Source organism: Rhinatrema bivittatum, chromosome 3 (genome assembly GCF_901001135.1).
Source record: "Rhinatrema bivittatum chromosome 3, aRhiBiv1.1, whole genome shotgun sequence".
In the NCBI taxonomy this organism is placed as follows: domain Eukaryota; kingdom Metazoa; phylum Chordata; class Amphibia; order Gymnophiona; family Rhinatrematidae; genus Rhinatrema; species Rhinatrema bivittatum.
Genome location: NC_042617.1, coordinates 108,478,274 through 108,498,145, shown reverse-complemented (window position 1 = coordinate 108,498,145; position 19,872 = coordinate 108,478,274). Strand labels below are relative to the sequence as shown.

The 19,872-nt window shown below is 40.3% G+C and overlaps 1 protein-coding gene across 1 annotated transcript in view; it reads left to right on the top strand.

Moving 5' to 3' along the window:
- Nucleotides 1-19,872, top strand: part of KIF16B (kinesin family member 16B) — a 742,061-nt gene that overhangs the window by 200,731 nt on the left and 521,458 nt on the right. The window contains 4 exon segments of the mRNA XM_029596778.1: nt 3,539-3,681; nt 9,190-9,358; nt 9,484-9,615; nt 13,743-13,918. Of these exon segments, the coding sequence (XP_029452638.1) occupies nt 3,539-3,681; nt 9,190-9,358; nt 9,484-9,615; nt 13,743-13,918 (620 nt within the window).

Below are 19,872 nucleotides of genomic sequence, written 5' to 3'. Positions count from 1 at the left end.
AATTAAGGTAATCAAAAGGTAGAAATAAATTTAATGCAATATATATATATGTATATATATATATATCTATATAGATATAGATATATATATATATATATATGCAATATATATATATATATATATAAAATATAGGACTCCCATTCTGGGTTCACTCTTCTATGCAATTAAAAGATCATTCTTGGTCACCAAGAGGTTTGAAGCTCCATATCCTAGGTAGTAGAGATGTGAATCGTGTCCTCGATCGTCTTAACGATCGATTTCGGCTGGGAGGGGGATGGAATCGTATTGTTGCCGTTTGGGTGTTTAAAATATCGTGAAAATCGTTAAAATCGTGAGCCGGCACACTAAAACCCCCTAAAACCCACCCCCGACCCTTTAAATTAAATCCCCCACCCCAAATGCATTAATACTTCATCAACTTTGGGAGGGAAGTACTTACTTGCCCTAAACCAATGGCAGGAAAACCGGCACACTAAAACCCCCTAAAACCCACCCCCGACCCTTTAAATTAAATCCCCCACCCTCCCGAACCCCCCCCAAATGCCTTAAATTACCTGGGGGTCCAGCGGTGGTCCGGAACGGGCTCCTGCAATTGAATTGTGTTGTCTTCAGCCGGCGCCATTTTGTAAAATGGCGGCTGCAAAATGGCGGCGGCCATAGATCAACACGATTCGACTGCAGGAGGTCGTTCCGGACCCCCGCTGGACTTTTGGCAAGTCTTGTGGGGGTCAGGAGGCCCCCCCAAGCTGGCCAAAAGTCCCTGGGGGTCCAGCGGGGGTCCGGGAGCGATCTCCTGCCTTGAATCGTTTTCCGTACGGAAAATGGTGCCGGCAGGAGATCGACTGCAGGAGGTCGTTCAGCGGCGGTCCGGAACCCCCGCTGAACGACCTCCTGCAGTCGATCTCCTGCCGGCGCCATTTTCCGTACGGAAAACGATTCGCGGCAGGAGATCGCTCCCGGACTCCTGCTGGACCCCCAGGGACTTTTGTCCAGCTTGGGGGGGCCTCCTGACCCTCACAAGACTTGCCAAAAGTCCAGCGGGGGTCCGGAACGACCTCCTGCAGTCGAATCGTGTTGGTCTATGGCCGCCGCCATTTTGCGGCCGCCATTTTGCAAAATGGCGCCGGCTGAAGACAACACAATTCAATTGCAGGAGCCCGTTCCGGACCGCCGCTGGACCCCCAGGTAATTTAAGGCATTTGGGGGGGGGTTCGGGAGGGTGGGGGATTTAATTTAAAGGGTCGGGGGTGGGTTTTAGGGGGTTTTAGTGTGCCGGTTTTCCTGCCATTGGTTTAGGGCAAGTAAGTAAGTTCCTGCCCTTCCCCTTCCCCCGATTTACGATTTTTTAACGATAAATTGGGGGAATTGGTATTGTATCATGGCCCTAACGATTTTTGACGATTTAAAATATATCGGACGATATTTTAAATCGTCAAAAAACGATTCACATCCCTACTAGGTAGTGTAAGCCATAACATAGATATATAGAATATGATTGGAAAATAAAATCGGCAAGGCTCATTCAGTTTGCCCCTGTTCCTTTCATCTTGCAGTATTGCAGACCCTACTTGATTTCTGCCTTAACGTTCACTTTCCCGCAACGTTTTCATCTGTGCTCATCTAGTGCATTTTGATGCTGTATTTGCTGCCTCTACCTCCACTAAAAAGGCTGTTCCAATTCATTTACCACCTTTTCTGTGAAGAAACATTTCCTTGTTACTCCTCAGTCATCTCCCTTTGAATCTTTATCATGTCTCCTCCTTTTTAACTCATCCCTCTAGAGGAGAATAATCTTATTAACACATATACCCTACTGTATATTTGACATTGTAAGCTTTTATTTATATATTTAATCTTAATATTACATCTTTCCTGGTATGCTACACCTTGGCTAACAATATTAACATGTAGATTAGAGGAAAGGAGATAGGGAGATATCATAGAGTCATTTAAATATGTTTAGGGTTTCCATGCACAGGAGACAGGCCTCTTTTAATGGAAAGGAGGCTCTAGAATGAGGGGTCATGGATAGTCAGGAGTAATGTAAGGAAATATTTCTTTACAAAGAGGGTAGTGGATGCATGTAACAGCCTCTTTGTGGAGACGGTGGAGACTAGATCAGTGTCGGAATCAAGAAAACTTGGGGATCTCTGTGGGAGAGGTAGGGATTTTAAAGCTGAATTAGTTGGTGTGGATGGGTAGATTAGATAGGCTATTTTCTGCCCTCACATTTCTTTTTCTAAATTACAATCCATACAAAATTCAATTTAAAATAATCAATAATATTCCCACCCACCCTTCCCAATCATTGTTCCCATCCAACCCTTCCCAATCCTGTAAAATGACTTTAGTTTTCCCAGTACCTGCTCTGACCATCTCATAAAGAGCCTTTTAAAAGTCTTTCCTTGAAATGCCACTTCATGTTACAAGCAATGCTTTCATAATAATATATTCCATGACACTTTCAAATCTCAGATATATTTGTCCCCCAACCAATAGCTTATCCTCTGCTCACTTTGGGCAGACTTAACCAGTAAATCATTATGAACCTTAGTCAGTGATCTAATATCTACCCTATGTCTTCTCAAACTCTGTTTTGGGACCCCATATGAGGTCACAAAACCTTCAGCCGGGGACACAAGTGCCTCAAATAGCTGCACTTTTCAGGTTCCAGCTGCAGTATTAGGAAATCAGTGTGGGGCCTGTGAGCCAGCATGTGCTCCCAGGTCCTGCAATAGCACTGCCCTTGCATGAGTTTCTGTAGTGACAGGAAGCTCTGTGGAAGGATGGATCAGGGCCACTGCAGGACCTGTGAGCTTGCACCAGCTTACAGGTCTGTGCTGACTTTCGTTAGTAATGCTGCTTGCAGATAACTGTACGGCTTGGGACCAGCCACGAGTGGAGGGGAGCGCTAAGTGAGCACGAGTTAATGGAGATTGTTCCTGCTCTTCTGTCCTCAGACACTATTGATCCTACCCAGGAGAAAAATGTCCCTGTTACCAGCCTGCTCTTTATTCTAACCAGTTATTATCCTCTAGCTTGGGGCCCAAAGGAAAATGCTGCTGCTGACCTTGGCAAGGGGGGATGTTTGGAGGAAAAGCTGTTTGAAGGGAGGGCACAGAATAGGATCAAGTGGACAGGGATTGGTTGTGAAGTGTAAGATAGTGGGAGTGATAGAAGATTGATTGGGGGATGAGAGAGGGTCAGTTGGGAGTGAGTGAGAGAAGAGTTGGAAGAGAGGCGGGGAGAGAGAGGATGGGGGATGAGTGAAAGACCATTAAGTGTTGCCATAAAAGCAATATTTTGTTTCATGGTTTAACTCTTTTGGGTTGCACGTGTACATTAAGTAGTATTTGCAGCTAGAGAAATACGAGCTTGATTTGTGAAATCAAAGGATAGAATGCAGTTTGGATGAGAATGGTTTGATTGTGACCTCATCATTTATTTACAAGTTTTATAGAAGTTTGTGGTAATTATGCTTCCTATATTGTTTTCTCTCTCTAACTTTTTTATTTGTTCATTTTGATGTTTCTCCAAGATTTGTCAAAACATCTTGTCCAAAATTATGGCGATGTAGAGGAACTTATGGATGCAGGAAACATTAATCGAACCACAGCTGCAACAGGAATGAATGATGTGAGCAGCAGGTCCCATGCCATTTTCACTATCAACTTCACTCAGGTAGACAAAGTGAAAGAGACTTTATTGTTTACACTGAAATGTTTTATTGTTAATTGAAATATGTGGGCTGTCAATCAGATTCCTTTGAGATATAATTACTGGCTTTGTCATTAAAAGAATAGGAAGACCAACATGTTTTGAGTGTTTTTTTGTGCTAATGAGAGCTGCACATGAATTTATTTTGAAGTCCTAGTTGCAGCAATTTGCAGTTGTTTAATTGATTTTATTTATAGGAAGCAGGGAAAAGAGATAAATAACTGTTTTCTGAACCTCTGTTCACCTGGAATTACTGTAATGAAACTGTCCTCCTTCCACCATCGTCATGATTAACACATTTTGTTCATACTTGGCTTTTGAATTATCTCATCAGTAATTTTGGCAGTAAAAAGAGGGTATCACATAATTTTCTGGTTTTATTTGCTCTGTGTACCATTAAGCTAATAGACATTGATAGATTTTGTTGAGGATACTATCCCTGTGCAGGTGTGCTAGCAGGTATGAAGTCGGAGGCCTCATGAGGCATGATGATATTGAACGTGAAGTTTTATTAGAACACTGTATTGTTTAAAATAAGACGTTCCGTCCAGAACTCATCTGGCCTACTTTCCGGGACGCATCCAAGTGAGTCCATGAGAGGTGACTCAAGGCAATCTGTTGCCTGAGGTGTGGGATGAAATGGTGCGCCTTCCCCCCCCCCTCAAGGTGCAATGCAGGTAAATTCACCAAGAGTGCCAGGTGGTGGGGGGAGTCTGGTTCTTTTATTTATTTTATTTATTTAACAGTTTTATATACCGAAATTCTTGTAAAAGGTTACAAATCAGTTCGGTTTACATTGAACAGTAACAGTGCTTCCGAATATGAAAGCAATTACATTGAACAGTAACAGAGCTTCAGAAGCGAACAATTACCAAGAACTAGGGATTACAGTAAAATAATTCAAGCCGATAACATTGATACGGACACCTTGTATCGGCGAGAGTAAATATAATACACACTTGAAAGCATAGGCTAAGATCTTCAAAACTACGAAACAGCAAACTAGGGATTGACGATAACAATGGATAGCAAAGACAATATCAAGGAAATTGAGGGCATATCAGGGTGTCACTCTACAAAATAATAAGAGGCAGGTGGGGTTAAGATTAGGTATGAGAACCGTAGTGAAAGGCAAACAGAAACTTAGTAGTGGAGCTAAGTCTGGACATGAGTTTTTAGACTAAAGTGATATAAATGATAGTAAGAGTCAAAAGTACTACTCATGATCGGGCAGGTTTTAGTTCAGAAGATTATTTGAATAGGAAAAGGCCTGCTTAAACAACCAGGTTTTGAGTCTTTTCTTAAAAGTGACCGGGCAGTGTTCAAGCCGAAGGTCTGGGGGAAGAGAGTTCCAGTGTTTTGGACCAGACACTGAGAGGGCTCTCATTCCTAAATTTGTTTTTAGAAAAGGTCATTTGCAATGCTGGGGAAGGGCGGGGGGGGGGGGGGGGTGGTAGGAGTCAGGGGTCAGGGTTCCCAAAGGAGTGGCAGATATATGATCACTGTTTCTCTTTCTAGGAATCCGGCAACCCTGCCATACTCCTGGAAACCCCATCACCTGCTTTCTACCCTTCCCCCAGCATCTGCACCCTGGAAATATGGGAGACTGGGAGTGGTGGGAGTCTGTGTGTGGCACAGTCTCTTAGGGCTGGTGCAAGGGTGATAGATGCCATAGACTAGGAATGGCCAGTTTCGGTTTTCGAGAGCCACAAACAGGCCAGATTTTCAAAATATGCACAATAAATATGCATATGCTAGGTTTGCAAGTGCTGCCACTATTGTACGCAAATCTTTCTCATGCATATTCATTGTAGATATCCTAAAAATATGGCCTATTTGTGGATCTCGAGAACCAGAGTTGGCCATCCCTGCCCTTCACCCCTTCCCTTGTCTCTATATACAATTATAAATTATGAATTGCTTTTCATTTTAAAATGTTTTTATTAACCACTTCCCCAACCTAAAAATTGAGATTTTATATGGAAAAGGGACATTCAAGTACACATACACACACACACATAGGCAGGTACTCTCACACAGGTGCTTTCACACTCAGGCAGGCACTTACTAACACACCGACCCAAGGCAGAGGCCGTCTCACACTGGCACTCTTTCTCTTTCTCTCTCTCTCTCTCTATCTCACACATACACACACATTCTCTCTTTCTCTTACACAGAGAGGCAGGCACTCTCACACGCAGAGGCACTCACATACACACATACAAGTTCTTTCACACACACGCACACAGGCACTCTCACAGATTTACATATAGGCACACAAGCACACAGGAGCTGTCACATACATATACACACAGAGGTGTAGGCACTCACACTTGCAGGCACTCACTCACACACACACACACACACTGGCAGGCACTCACACACACACACACACACACACACACACACACACACACACACTGGCAGGCACTCACACAAACACCCAAGCTCACTGTCACACACATAAGCACACTGTCACATACACATAGACAAGCACGCATACATACACTCTGTCACACTCACACATAACCATGGTCTTGCACAGTCTCTCTCTCACACACACACACACATGTTCTCTCTCACACACAGGCACACACACACAGAGGAGATAATTTTCAAAGGAGTTATGTATGTAAATATAACATACTATTATAGCAATTTTCAAAAGCCATTTACTTGAGTATAGTGCACTTACTTGAGTAAATCTTATGGACAATTCAATGGCATATATTATAGTAATTTTCAAAAGTCCACTTACTCAAGTAAAGTGAATTTACTCTAGTAAAACCCAGATTTACTCAAGTAAATGTTTTTAAAATCAGGCCCACAGGTGTTTGTTCTCTCTCTCTCTCTCTCACACACTCATAGATGCTTTCTTTCACACTCACAGGCACTCACACACATAGAAAGGCAGGAACTCACAAAAGGCAGGCAGGCTCTCATACACACACTGCAGGCTCTCACATACATATGCACATACAGATTCTCTCACAGGCACACACTCATACACACAGGCAGGCACTCTCACACACACATTCAACACTGTCATATACAGTCTCTCACACATACAGGCACACTCACAAATATACCCAGTCTTTCATACACAGGTGCTCTCTCTCTCATACATACAGGCACTCTTACACAGTCTCTCCCTCTCACACGCACTCACACATACACACACACACAGAGGCAGGCACTCTCTCGCTCTCTTATAGACACCTACAGGCACTCTCTCTCTGTCTCATACACAGACACTCTCTCTTTCTCTCTCTCTGACATATACATACACCCACTCTGGACCTCTCCCTATTTGGCCACCTGCTGCATGGGAAATATCGGTGGCCCGGCTTGGCCTTTTTTTCTACCACAGGTTCTTCTGTTGCTGGCAGGGAGTGGGAGCTCCAGCAGCATATCATCTTGCAGCGCCACAGATTTTCCTGTCAGCAGGGTGTGGAAACCCTGCTACCATTAGAATTTAAAAGGCAAAGTGAGGCAACTGCTGCAGAGGTATTTTTTTTAGGGGTGAGAGGACCCTTGCTTTTGCTCCAAAAATGTTGCTGCTTGAGGTGATTGTCTCACCCTACCTCATAGAATCACCCCTGGAATCCATGTTTCTTATATATGCAAGGTTCTAGATAAAATCTTCAGGTGACCCAACACATTCTCCAAATTTCTGTCATTCATATACATACATACTGCCCTCCTTCTCTTTCCTTTTGGAAAGTGGGTTAAAAATCGTTATGAAGCTTATAAGCTCTGGGTAATAGTCTGATGATGTCATGAGTAGTTAGAACGCAAGGGTGGCTGCCATGCCAGAGTGCGTGTGTGCTATAAGTAATGGAATGCTTGTACACCCAGTGGAGCATGCTGTCAGGAACTCATTTTTTCATTGATCCTGGAGTTTGGGGATGGGAAAGCTCAGAGATAGCTGTGTCTGGGCCTGGGATAAGCCACAGCATAATGGTGCCTGGCCTTGTGGTTCTCATGCTGCCTCTGGGTACCTAGTGATGACGAGGGGGCCAGTATGCCCTATTGGCTGCCATAGTGCACTCCAGCATCATCGGGTGTTGACACTGCCGTGGCCATTGTGTTGATGCCGAGAGAGGGGGGTGGCAGGACTGATTCAGAGATTTAAATGCAGCCTGCTCCCATATTCCTTCCTCTTTGGGACCCAGATAAATTCCCACCCATCAATTCCTGTATGGTCCCATAATTGTTAGTGACTGGCATGTCAACAAGGTATTCTTGTTTGCATAAGAATTCAGTTTGTCACTTCTGTTAACGACGCTTGTGCTTGTTATGGGGAGTGGGAGGTTTAGATTAGTGGAGCGGCTAAAGGATTCAAGCAGTAAGGTGTCACTAGATTCACAACCTAGGCCATAGTGTGGGCAATCCAGGAATGTGACAGTCAATGGGCTCAGCGATTTGGCCAGGAAGACACCATGATGGGTCAGTTCCACAGACAATAGGATGAGGGGTCAGTGGTTTTGCTGTGTGTAGCGGTCTGCCTGGTCAGGCCTCTCTCAGTTACATCTCAGCTTCATGAAGACACTATTGTGTGGAGACAAGGCCTCGAGAGACCAATGTGGTGGTCCCTTTAAAGTGCATGTGGCACCTCTCGTGGAGGTAAATGGATAGGCTATAGGTAGGCTCTTGCACCAAATTAGATTCCCTTGTTAGGTATGTAATAAAAGGCTGCAACCACTAATATCCAATGTATGGTCTGTTATTTGTCTCTATATTAGTAGAGGGCAGCCCACCAAGGTGTCATGCTTGCTCCAGTATGAGTTTCCTTAGCCAATTTTGTGCTGCTGAGAATTTGTAAGCATGGTTTTTCTAGTAAACAAAGCAATTTTATATAACCAGGAAGCCACTGAGCAGAACACATGTAACCAAATGGCTCGTCGTTCCAAAATGACAGAAACAAACAGTGAAATATTTTGTAAAATTAATTCCTGCAGTTAATTTTTATGGATATAATTAGATATACAGATGTTAAAACAACATTTTACACTTTAACATTCTAGAGCATTTATGCCTAGAATGTCATATTTCATATGCATAGTACAGAATAGAAATAGATAACTAATTTGTCAACATTCCAAGTCCTACACAAGCAATTCCTTAGACAGCAATATACATTTGACATTGCTATCATAAGAATGTGTTGCCATCCCATGTGAGAAAAAATCAGAAATTTTTAAGGTAGGAAAATTTTGTATTTAACGCAAAGCAACTACTTTTAATTATTTATACCAAAAGCAATAATGTACCTCTACATTATATTACATGAAAACATATTTGGAAATGATTTTCCATTTACATTTCTTTCCACATAGCATTCTTCTTAATTGTTCTCTTTGAAGAGAAAAGGATGTTAGGAAGACAAACATGCAGCTAATTACTGAAATTTATTCAATGAGTTTGTGTAGCTTTACATGTTAATTGTGATTTTTTAAAATGTTCCCATAGGCTAAATTTGATGCTGAAATGCCTTGTGAAACAGTTAGCAAGATCCATTTGGTGGATCTTGCTGGAAGTGAGAGAGCAGATGCCAGTGGTGCTACAGGGGCGAGATTAAAGGAAGGAGGGAATATAAACAAATCTCTGGTTACTCTTGGAAATGTCATTTCTGCCTTAGGTATGTTACTAAATTCATTCTTTCATGTTTTAGAATTTTTGTTGCAAAAAATTCTGCCCTGAAGGTGTTTTCCATTTTTATAGAAAATAAATTGAAGTTTAGCAATTTTTTTTCTCCCTCCACAGCTGATTTGAGTCAGGATGCAACAAACCCACTTGCAAAGAAAAAGCAAGTTTTTGTGCCTTACAGGGATTCTGTTTTGACGTGGCTGTTGAAAGATAGCTTGGGTGGAAACTCCAAAACCATCATGATTGCCAGTAAGTGTCTGGGTGCCTTTTCTTTATAGTTGGCATGTTGCTAATGTTGAATTTTGGGGTGAGCTGACTGTTTTAGTTCTAAAATGTCTTTTTAAGAAAAATGAAATGTACTGTTTTAAAATTAATCATCATTCTGATAGAAATAAAAGCACTGTAATTCAATCCACTGCCAATAGCTATAGTGTCCTCTTTGTTATGGATATTTATCAGAGATTTTGTAAATGTACAGATGATGAGGGCAATGCAAAGTAATTGGTAGCTGCTCTTTATCTTTCTACTTTTACTTTTCAGGCTTCTGGTCATTCTCCATCTTAAATTCCACTGAACATTCTCCAAGAATTTCTAGCAGTTTATAAATGCATGATTCTCCATCTTTTCCTAGTTACAATACAGAAAAAAAGCCTGTTCTCAGTGCTGCTACTGTTTAGATTTGTTTAGTTATTTTCATTGGGTTTTTTTTAAATGTTTGTGTTATGCTGCTCATTTTTATTATTGTATTGTTTGTTGTATGTATTGTGCCCACCTGGAGCTATATATTAGACAGTACATACATTTATTTATTTATTAAATTTCAATACCGATATTAGTGGGGACATCATATCGGTTTACATCAAACAAAAAAACATAAGGAATGGAAATAGAAGTTACATAGGAGGTGGGAAGGGAGAAATAGGAACTGAGAGAAAGCAGATTGAAAGTACATAGGAATCAGGCTACCCTGAAACAAATGAGAGCCAAAAAGTTAACATTGAGTATAATATTTGTAAAACAAAAAGGACTTTGCATGGAGGGTTCAGGTGTGTTTGCATGGTTCAGGTGAGTAGGGGTATTATTGTTGATAGGCTTGTTTGAAAAGCCAGGTTTTCAAGTTGGCTCTGAATTTAGAGGTGCAAGTCTCGAGCCTGAGATTGGGGGGTAAAGAATTCCAGAGCTTTATTAGCATTCACGGCACTTTAACACCACTGTAGACTTCCTTAACTCTGGACTGTGTACATAACACAATAGTGGATGGCCTACCTTCACAATACACTTCCCAATCCTGGTTTGGGTCAGAATAGATTTACAGGTGCTGCCTCAACTGGAGACATGGGGCCTCCTGTCCCAGCTGGTCCTGCCCTCCAAACTCTCCCTTGCCCCGCAGGGTCCCAGCCACAGAGCTCTCTCCCTCTGTGGGATTTACGGTGGGCCAGGCATCTAGCCTGGTCCTGCATACACAAAAGGAGAGAAAACAGGGTCACTCTGTTATACAAGGTTTTGCTTGTGTAAATGCCTTTGAAAATTATTCTGTAAGAGGGTACTTTTTAAAGCATTTTCACAGGTAAAACTGTGCTTTTCCCCCTCAAAATACACTTGCAAAATTGCCTGCCTGAAATGCAGGTAAAAGTATATACACAGGGCTTGTATGCTTATACTTTAACTGCAGTTTGAAGAGATTTGTGGGCGGGGTAAAGGTCGGGTTTGTGTTCAGATTATTAGATGTAATTGTCTGCTAGAAGTTTTGATGAGATAATTTTCAATGGGAAAGTATGCACATCCTTTCTCTTTGTGGATTAAAAGTGCCCTCAGATTTTACATCAATGCAGGCAGTGATAAAATTAGCTCTAAGGGGAGCAATTTTTGTACTACCTGCATATGTGCAAAGTCCCTGGGTACTTTTTTGCTTGCAGTCTTTACACCAGTTTTCAAAGAATAAATACATGTGTACTTTTACTTTGAAAATTTTGCAAGGAAAAAATACCAGCTATGATTTTCACTTGCCTTTTCCCATGCTGAGAGTGCCTGTACTACATTGCAAGCAAAAGTAGTAATGATTATAGTAATTTATCTTATTATATGCCTCACCACTCTAAGTAGTCAGTGTGTTTGAAATATAAACAATTTAGTAGATAACACTTGTACAATAATTAAACAATATATAGTATCAATCAATCACAAAATAAAACATAAACTAATACAAGCAAAAACGTCACAGAACCAATTGGTGTTGGCAATGGCAATCTTTGAGGAGGAGCTGGCCAGTGAAATCCAACAGGATCTGGACAAGGCAATGAGGAACATTTTTGCCACGGCATCAAGAGCATCTATGTCGATACAAACCATTGTCCAGTTCCTGCTGGAGTTCCTTTGGCAGCTTTTTACCAACATCGATAGTGATGTAGGTTCCCAGAAGGGAATCAGCGTCAGTGTCTGCTGCACCTATGGTCATCTCTAGCCAATTGCAGAGAAACTTCCCAAAGGCACAGGAGTTCCTCAGTTCAAGGCCCCAGCAGACTAGGGCACCCCTCTCTGTTGGGTCCTCGCTCTCCAGTGTAACATTCAGGTTCAGTCTCTGAATATTGATTTGGAGATAACTCTGAAGACAAGGAATTGACCGGCCTACCAGATCAAAGGAAGAGTCCACCAGAGGACCTCTTCTTCGCTGGCTTTATACTAAAAATAATGAGAGCCATTCCATTTCGTTTGTAAGAAGAGCATGAGACCAGAAACAAAATTCTGGAAATACTCCATTTTGTGGAGCCTCTTAAGGAGATTTTGGAAGTCCCAGTTCATGAAATCCTTTAGGAAGTATAGATGAGGATGTGGGAGAACCACCTCTGTGACTCCTGTGAATAAGAAGGTGTATGCGATATATCTTGTCCAAAAGGACCATGGATTTGAAAAACGGTAGCTACCACACCAGTCTATGGTGGCTGAATCCACCCTCAAGAGAGGTATGAGAACTAGGACCCGTTCCTTGCAGCCTCAGGGGAAGGGTTCCAGATGCTTGGACACTCCTGGTAGCGAGGTTTTTCAGGGAGCTATGCTCAATGCAAAGTTTTTTTATCAGTTAATCGTGGGTTAAAACATGTAAGACTTACTGAAGCTGATGCAGGAAGCAACAGAGCATTAGAGGTAGCATGACAACTTCCAATTACTAGTAGACAAGGATACAGAGTCCAGAAAATTCATGATCAGGTTCATCTTTCATATTTTTGAAACTGTATTGAGAGTCTACCATGGAGATTGGTGCCCACAGATTCACCTTTATGCAGGGCTCAGATCTCTGGTGTGAGGTCCAGGAAAGCCTCGCTGACATACTGTGTACTAGAGGGAATCTTTGGAAATAGGGTCAAGGAAATGGCACAGAACAGAGAGTACTATGCGATACTTTGGCAGTTCTCCACAGCCACTCCAAACCCACCCTCCTCAGTAAGGAGAAATGGGATAGATGAGATATTTTAAACTAGGAAGCCGTTTTCCTTCACCTTCTATGTGCTGAGTACAGCAGGCCCCTTGTACTGGTCCGAGGCAGCAGAGGGCCCTGAAGCCAAAGCCAGCACCCCAGTCAAAACCTGGGATGGGATTTTTACTGGCTCACATATCTCGGATCCTGGTATATGTGAGCCAGATAACTTGTGAGTTATCTGGCTAAATGACTGTGATTATTGATACCTTTGTGTGTGAAAGAGCATAAACAAAGGGATAAAGACTTTTGTCATTTATTAAGTGAAAAGACTTTTAGATCTTAATTGACAGGTGTTTTAGAAAGCTACCTGATTTGTAAAGCAAATTCACTGTTTTTTTTCATACACTGAAAGGTGTGGAATAAATGCAGTAGACAGGAGGAATTTTGTTAGAATATCAATTGATTATATGTTTTTTGCTGAAAAATACTAAATTATTTAAATTAGCTTAGTTATACTTTTTAAATTTATTTTGGATTTGTTTGTGTCCATTTTAGTGTCTGTGCAACAGTAGTATAGTCACATGTAAAATAGACTCAAATTTACAAAATCATATCAAAATCAGCAAGATCTGAAAATCCAAATCAAGTGCCAAACTATCTTATTTTTTGAGAAAATGAATCTTTGATTCCATCCTTGTGCTTTAAAATAAACTTGTTTTTTTGCTTTATGATGAATATCTAGTATTCCTGTCATTTCATATTGTTACTGTATGTTGAATAAAACCAGTGTTTCTCCTAAATCGTCTTTTGAAATATATTATAAAAAAAATAAACATTACACCTTTTCTCTAGTTTCACCTCAACTATACCCGCAACAGAAACTAATCTTACTTTCAAATTATGAACTTACTGCTAAATGAAGCATAGGGTGCTAATTTCTCTATGAATTCATTCTTCACAGCTCTTTCACCTGCTGATATCAATTATGGAGAAACCTTAAGTACACTTCGCTATGCAAATAGAGCCAAAAACATCATCAACAAGCCTACCATTAATGAGGATGCTAACGTCAAACTAATCCGTGAGCTTCGAGCTGAAATAGCTCGACTAAAAGCTTTACTTGCTCAAGGGAATCAGGTTAGTATTTTATCCTAGATTTATGATTAATTTTCTTTGAGTAATAGCATTCATTTCTAGATCTTAATGAGATAATTATCTCTTTCATTACATTGATTTTAGATTCGAGTAAACAAGTGCCACTTGAAGCTATGAATTAATAAGTTAACTTTCTGCTTTCCATTAACTTTCACGTGACCTTTGTTTTCATTCTCTTTTAATGTAAAGTTTGAGCAGCTGAGTTGTAGTATTATTTTGGATCACATTTCACAGCAATATATTTAATTTAGGATTTCTATTCTGCTCTTTGCAACTGGTTGGTTATTTCAAAGAAATTATAATGCACTTTGGAGGTTGCCACTATATGGAAGCTTGCATTAAGATTTCAGGGAGGGTGTTACATAGCTTATTCATTTCGAGGGCAGTGAGGTTACAATAAGAGATAAGTAGGCTGTTTTCATAGGTTAATTTAGTGTTTGGGGATAGAGGTTCCATATGCAATAAGGAGGTTAAGATGTGGCATACATAGTTATTGAATGTTGGGAGTAGAGTGTTGTCTTTATGGCTTTCTCAGTTGGACCATTTCTCTTGTCTGGGCGGCTGGCCTTTTGGGCTGGGCTGTTAGTTTAGAGGTTTTGTTAGCTGACTAACCATTTTTTCAACTGGCGGTGAAAGGCCATTGATAGTTTGCAGGGTTGGGAGAGACAGTTCTATAGGTCAGGTTATCTGCTAAACAATCTGGATTTATTATTTTATTGGCAAAGAGCCTTCAAGGAGGTAGTGACCTTTGGTTTTTTTTGTAGGTTTTGGGTAGAAAGACACTCCTTTAGTTTTTCTGTACCCTTCATTCCCTTGAATGTAAGGGAGGAAGTTTGTAAGTTAATATATTGTCAAATTGGGAGCTATTATAGTGAAAGATAGAGGAGGAACTAAATTACCAATTTTCATTAAAAACAATAGGAGAAGGGAGGAGAAAGTTTGGTCTTCTGGCTAGTAGAAGTGTTCTAAAACAGGAATCCTAAGTCTGCTTTCCTGTATTTCAGGGTTGGCTAACTATTTTAGCATTGCTAGATTGACCTGTGAATAAGCTTTCCATCCCAGGATGGGAAATGTAATGTGAACCATGAAAAGAAGGATGGAATGAATAAAAGGGGATATTTTTTTTTAATTAATTAATTTTTTTTTTTACTTGCCAGGGTCAAGCTTGAGGTAAGGTCTGGATGATATATTAATTAGATATATTAATTTTTTTAAAAACAATGTTCCCAATTGCAGCAAAATTTAAATTTAAAAATAAATTGGTAGTTTTAATATGTAGATCTCAACAGTATGCCTTCCCACAGTGCTTATTAGTTTGTTCTCTTTCCCTTGAAAGGGGATTGCACTGCAACTTATTGTATACAAGATCAAAGACTAACATTTGGAGTCTGGAGTTAATTACTCACTTTTTCAAACTTTTGCTTGAGACCAGTTACCATTCAGGTACAGTATGTAGTTCAGTCCCCAAAGGGTTTATAATCTAATTAGTATCCGAAGCAGTCGAAAGTTAGGGACGTGTCATGGTCACAAGGAACATCCGTGGCTCTCTGCCAGTTGCCTTAACTACTTGTTTACTCTTCTGGTAATTCATTTGAAAGGAATTAAAACTGATATTTTCGTGACACATTAACTGGCCAATATTAAAACTTTGAAGTAAAGGCCCTGATGAATAGGCATGTGTTAATGGAATCCACAAGATAGGGGGCAATACAGGATCTGTTACTTACAAATGGAGAAAATGTTTCTATTGAAAATAGCTGGTCATCTGAGCTCCAGCGATCATCAAAGAATGTAGCTTTAATATAAGAGCTAAGGCAGACATGGATCACAAAAATCAGGGTCCTAATTTTCAAGGGTACCGTTTTTGTTAAGATGGGAGAGTCCCTCAGTGAGGCGCTGGCAGTTTGGGAAAATCTAGGTGAAGAAGAAGAATGTAAGAGCATCAAATCTTTGTTAGGAAAGTAAATTTAAAAGAAAACTATCATTGTTTTAAAAAAATGTGATAACAAGAAAAAGCGAAACTATTAGTATTCAAAAGGTTCAAGAGATCTCAGAAAGAGGAGGACAGAAAAGAATATTTGAAAAAGCTGAAGGAAGCAGGAAACATAGTTAAGATAAAAAGGCTTGAACAGAGAAAAAATTCATTACTACAGTGAACATAAGATATTTTTCAAATATATCTGTGAAAGAAAGAGATAAAAAAGACTACTGATGTTTGATAGAACACACATGGTAGATATCATTCTATTTACAGAAGAGAAGGTTCATACGGAACTAGCAAAATTGAAAGTAGATAACGCAATGAGGATAGATGTGTGATACACACCCTAGGTTATTAAGGGAGGGCAAAGAGGTTCTGGCATCTCTCCACCAATGGTTCTTTTCAATAACTCTTTGGAGACTAGATTTGCTGTAGAGGACTGAAATCAGGAAGAGATTGTCATTCTTCATAAAAATGAAAGAGAAGACTGGTATCTCCAGGCCCATAGATTGATCTCAGTGGTGCATTAACTCATGAATTCACCACTAAAGGATAGGACAACGGAGTGTCTTATGTTCTGTGGGTTGCAAGATCTAAGGCAGCATGGTTGCAGTAGAAGGAAATCATATTGGGCAAATCTGATCAATTTCTTTGACTAGGGAAAGGACAGAAAAAAGTGAAGGTAAAAACAGAGACCAAGTGGGATCTCCGTTGACAAGCAGGATTAAATCAGCCATAACAAGTAGGTAACATTATCTGATTGTGCTGACACATACACAGCTCTTGGAGCTCAGAAGTCTTTCTGAGTATGCATGGGAATTCCTGCATGCGGTTGCTGCCTTGTGAGTCTCACAGACTTTATTTATTTGAGCTACAGATGAACAGATTCTCAGTCTAGCTCTCACATTTTTCTAACTTTTTGTTTCTTTTTGATTGGAATTTGCTAGTTTGTTAATTCTTTTTCAACACTGCTTTGGCAGCCCCTCAAAAGAACTTTTTAAGTTAAAATAAATAAATAAAAAAATTGTGGTTTGGAATAAAGCAATGTAAGGTGAAGAAATCCATGGTTAGTGGGTTCAAGGTCTGCCGGAGTGGGAGCTGTGCATCCATCACAGACACCAACACTAAGTGCAGCCTAGGCCCAGACCATGATGGTTCAAATTGCCCCAGTTATGGCAGAATGTCTCCATGGGCATTTGAGATTTGTATCTGAAGATGGAAGATCTGTGAAAATCAGCCTTGAGTAAGGCCTTGAAGCCTCGGAATGAGAGCAGGTAGCACAGCTTCTCCACCTCCCAGAGTGAAGCTTTTCAGACTCCTGGAACCATAAGAAGCATTGGAAATTGCAGCAGGAGTTGCCCTCCCCCCTTGTTGGCACCAGTTTCCTGATCTGTCACATGTCAGGGTGTGAGCTTGGCACAGAAGCCTAAAGTACTGTAAGAGATGCAAATAAGAATGTCTAAGCAGCCCAAGGGATTCCCTCTGGGGCCATCTCCCTTGGCACCGAAAAAGCCAGTGTCATCAGCACAGGACTTCACTAGGGTGGGCTCCCAACTCAACACCATGAACACCTTCAGGTCTCCTTGATTAAGAGCTGTTTGGTGCAGGTAGCATCATATTCCACAATGCAGAATACCTCTCTGGAGCTGGATGATTTATTCTTCCTTGATGCCCTGGCCCAATACTCAGCTGATGCAACTGTTTGCTAATTTCATGGCATGCCCCTTAGTCCTTGTATTATCTGAAAGAGTAAATAAATGATTCACATTTACCTGTTCAAGTCCTTTCATGATGGTTCGGAGAAATGTATGTTTGAAGGACACTAATGAAACAGGAGAGTTAGGGCGTCCCAACAGAGAGGTTCCAATAAAAGCAAAAGTAGCGCATATGCCTATAAGTAAAGAATCACATGAGCTAAAGAATTCCAAATTATCCCTATCAACAGAAAAGCAGGTTGTTAATACAAACAAAAAACACACTTTGAAATGTCTGTATGCTAGTGCCAGAAGTCTAAGAAGTAAGATGGGAGAGTTAGAATGTATAGCAGTAAATGATGAGATAGACATAATTAGCATCTCAGAGACCTGGTGGAAGGAGGATAACCAAGGGGTAGTGCTATATCAGAGTACAAATTATAGTGCAATGATAGGGAGGATCAACTTGGTGGAGGTGTACGATTTTATGTCCAGGAGGGTATATAATCCAACAGGATAAAGATGATATAAGAGACTAAATGCTAAATAGAATCTATTTGGGTAGAAATCCCATGTGTGTTAGGTAAGAGTATAGTGATAGTATACTTCTATTGTCCACCTGGCAAAATGATCAGACAGATGATGAAATGCTAAGAGATATCAGGAAAGCTAACCAATTTGGCAGTAATAATGGGAGATTTCAATTACCCCAATATTGACTGGGTAAATGTAACATCAGGACATACTAGAGACATAAAATTCCTGGATGGAATAAATGACTGCTTCATGGAGCAATTGGTTCAGGAACCAACAAGAGGGGGAGCTATTTTAGATTTAATTCTTAGTGAAATGCAAGATTTAGTGAGAGAGGTAACAGTAGTGAAGCCATTTGGCAATAGTGATCATAACGTGATCAAATTTGAACAAATGACTGAAGGGAACAATATTTATTTATTTATTTATTTATTGGGTTTTATATACCGTCACTCGGATTCCATCGTAACGGTTTACAACAATAAATAATATACACCAAAAACAATAAAACAGCTTAATAAACTAAAACATTTAAAAAAAACCTAGATTTGTAAATCTACAGCTCTAAAATAATTTTCAAAATTGAAATTTTGATAAAATGAGGAAAATAGAAAAAACTGAAAGGAGCAACTGCAAAGGTTAAAAGTATACAACAGGTGTGGATATTGTTTAAAAATACAATCTTAGAAGTGCAGACCAGATGTATTCCATGCATTAAGAAAGGTGGGAGGAAGGCAAAACGATTACCGGCAAGGTTAAAAGGTGCGGTGAAAGAGGCTATTTTAGCCAAAAAAAATCCTTCAAAAATTGGAAGAAGGATCCATCTGAAGAAAATAGGAAAAAGCATAAGAATTATCAAGTTAAGTGTAAAATATTAAGGCAGGGTAAGAGAGAATTTGAAATGAAGTTGGCTGTAGAGGCAAAAACTCATAATAAAAGCTTTTTAAAATATATCCGAAGCAGGAAACCTCTGAGGGAGCCGGTTGGACCGTTGGATGACTGAGGGGTTAAAGGGGCTCTTAGGTAAGATAAGGCCGTTGCAGAAAGACTAAATTAATTCTTTGCTTCTGTGTTTACTAATGATGATATTTGAGAGATACTGATTTGGGAGATGATTCAGAAGAACTGAGCCAAATCACTGTGAACCTGGAAGATGTAGTAGGCCAGATTGACAAACTAAAGAGTTACAAATCACATGGACCGGATGGTGTGTACCCCAGGATTCTGAAGAAACTCAAAAATGAAATTTCAGATCTATTAGTTAAAATTTGTAACCTATCATTAAAATCATCCATTGCACCTGAAGACTGGAGGGTGGCCAATGTAACCCCAATATTTAAAAGGGCTCCAGGGGCGATTCAGGAAACTATATACCAGTGAGCCTGACTTCATTGCAGGGAAAAATAGTGGAAACTATTTTAAAGATCAAAATCACAGAGCATATAGAACAACATGGTTTAATGGAACACAGTCATCATGGATTTACTCAAGGCAAGTCTTGCCTTACAAATCTGCTACATTTTTTTGTAGGGGTTAATAAACATGTGGATAAAGGTGAACCAGTAGATGAGTGTATTTGGATTTTCAGAAGGCGTTTGACAAAGTCCCTTATGAGAGGCTTCTACGAAAACTAAAAAGTCATAGGATAGGAGGCGATGTCCTTTCATGGATTACAAACTGGTTAAAGACAGGAAACAGAGTAGGATATGGTGAGTTTTCTCAGTGGA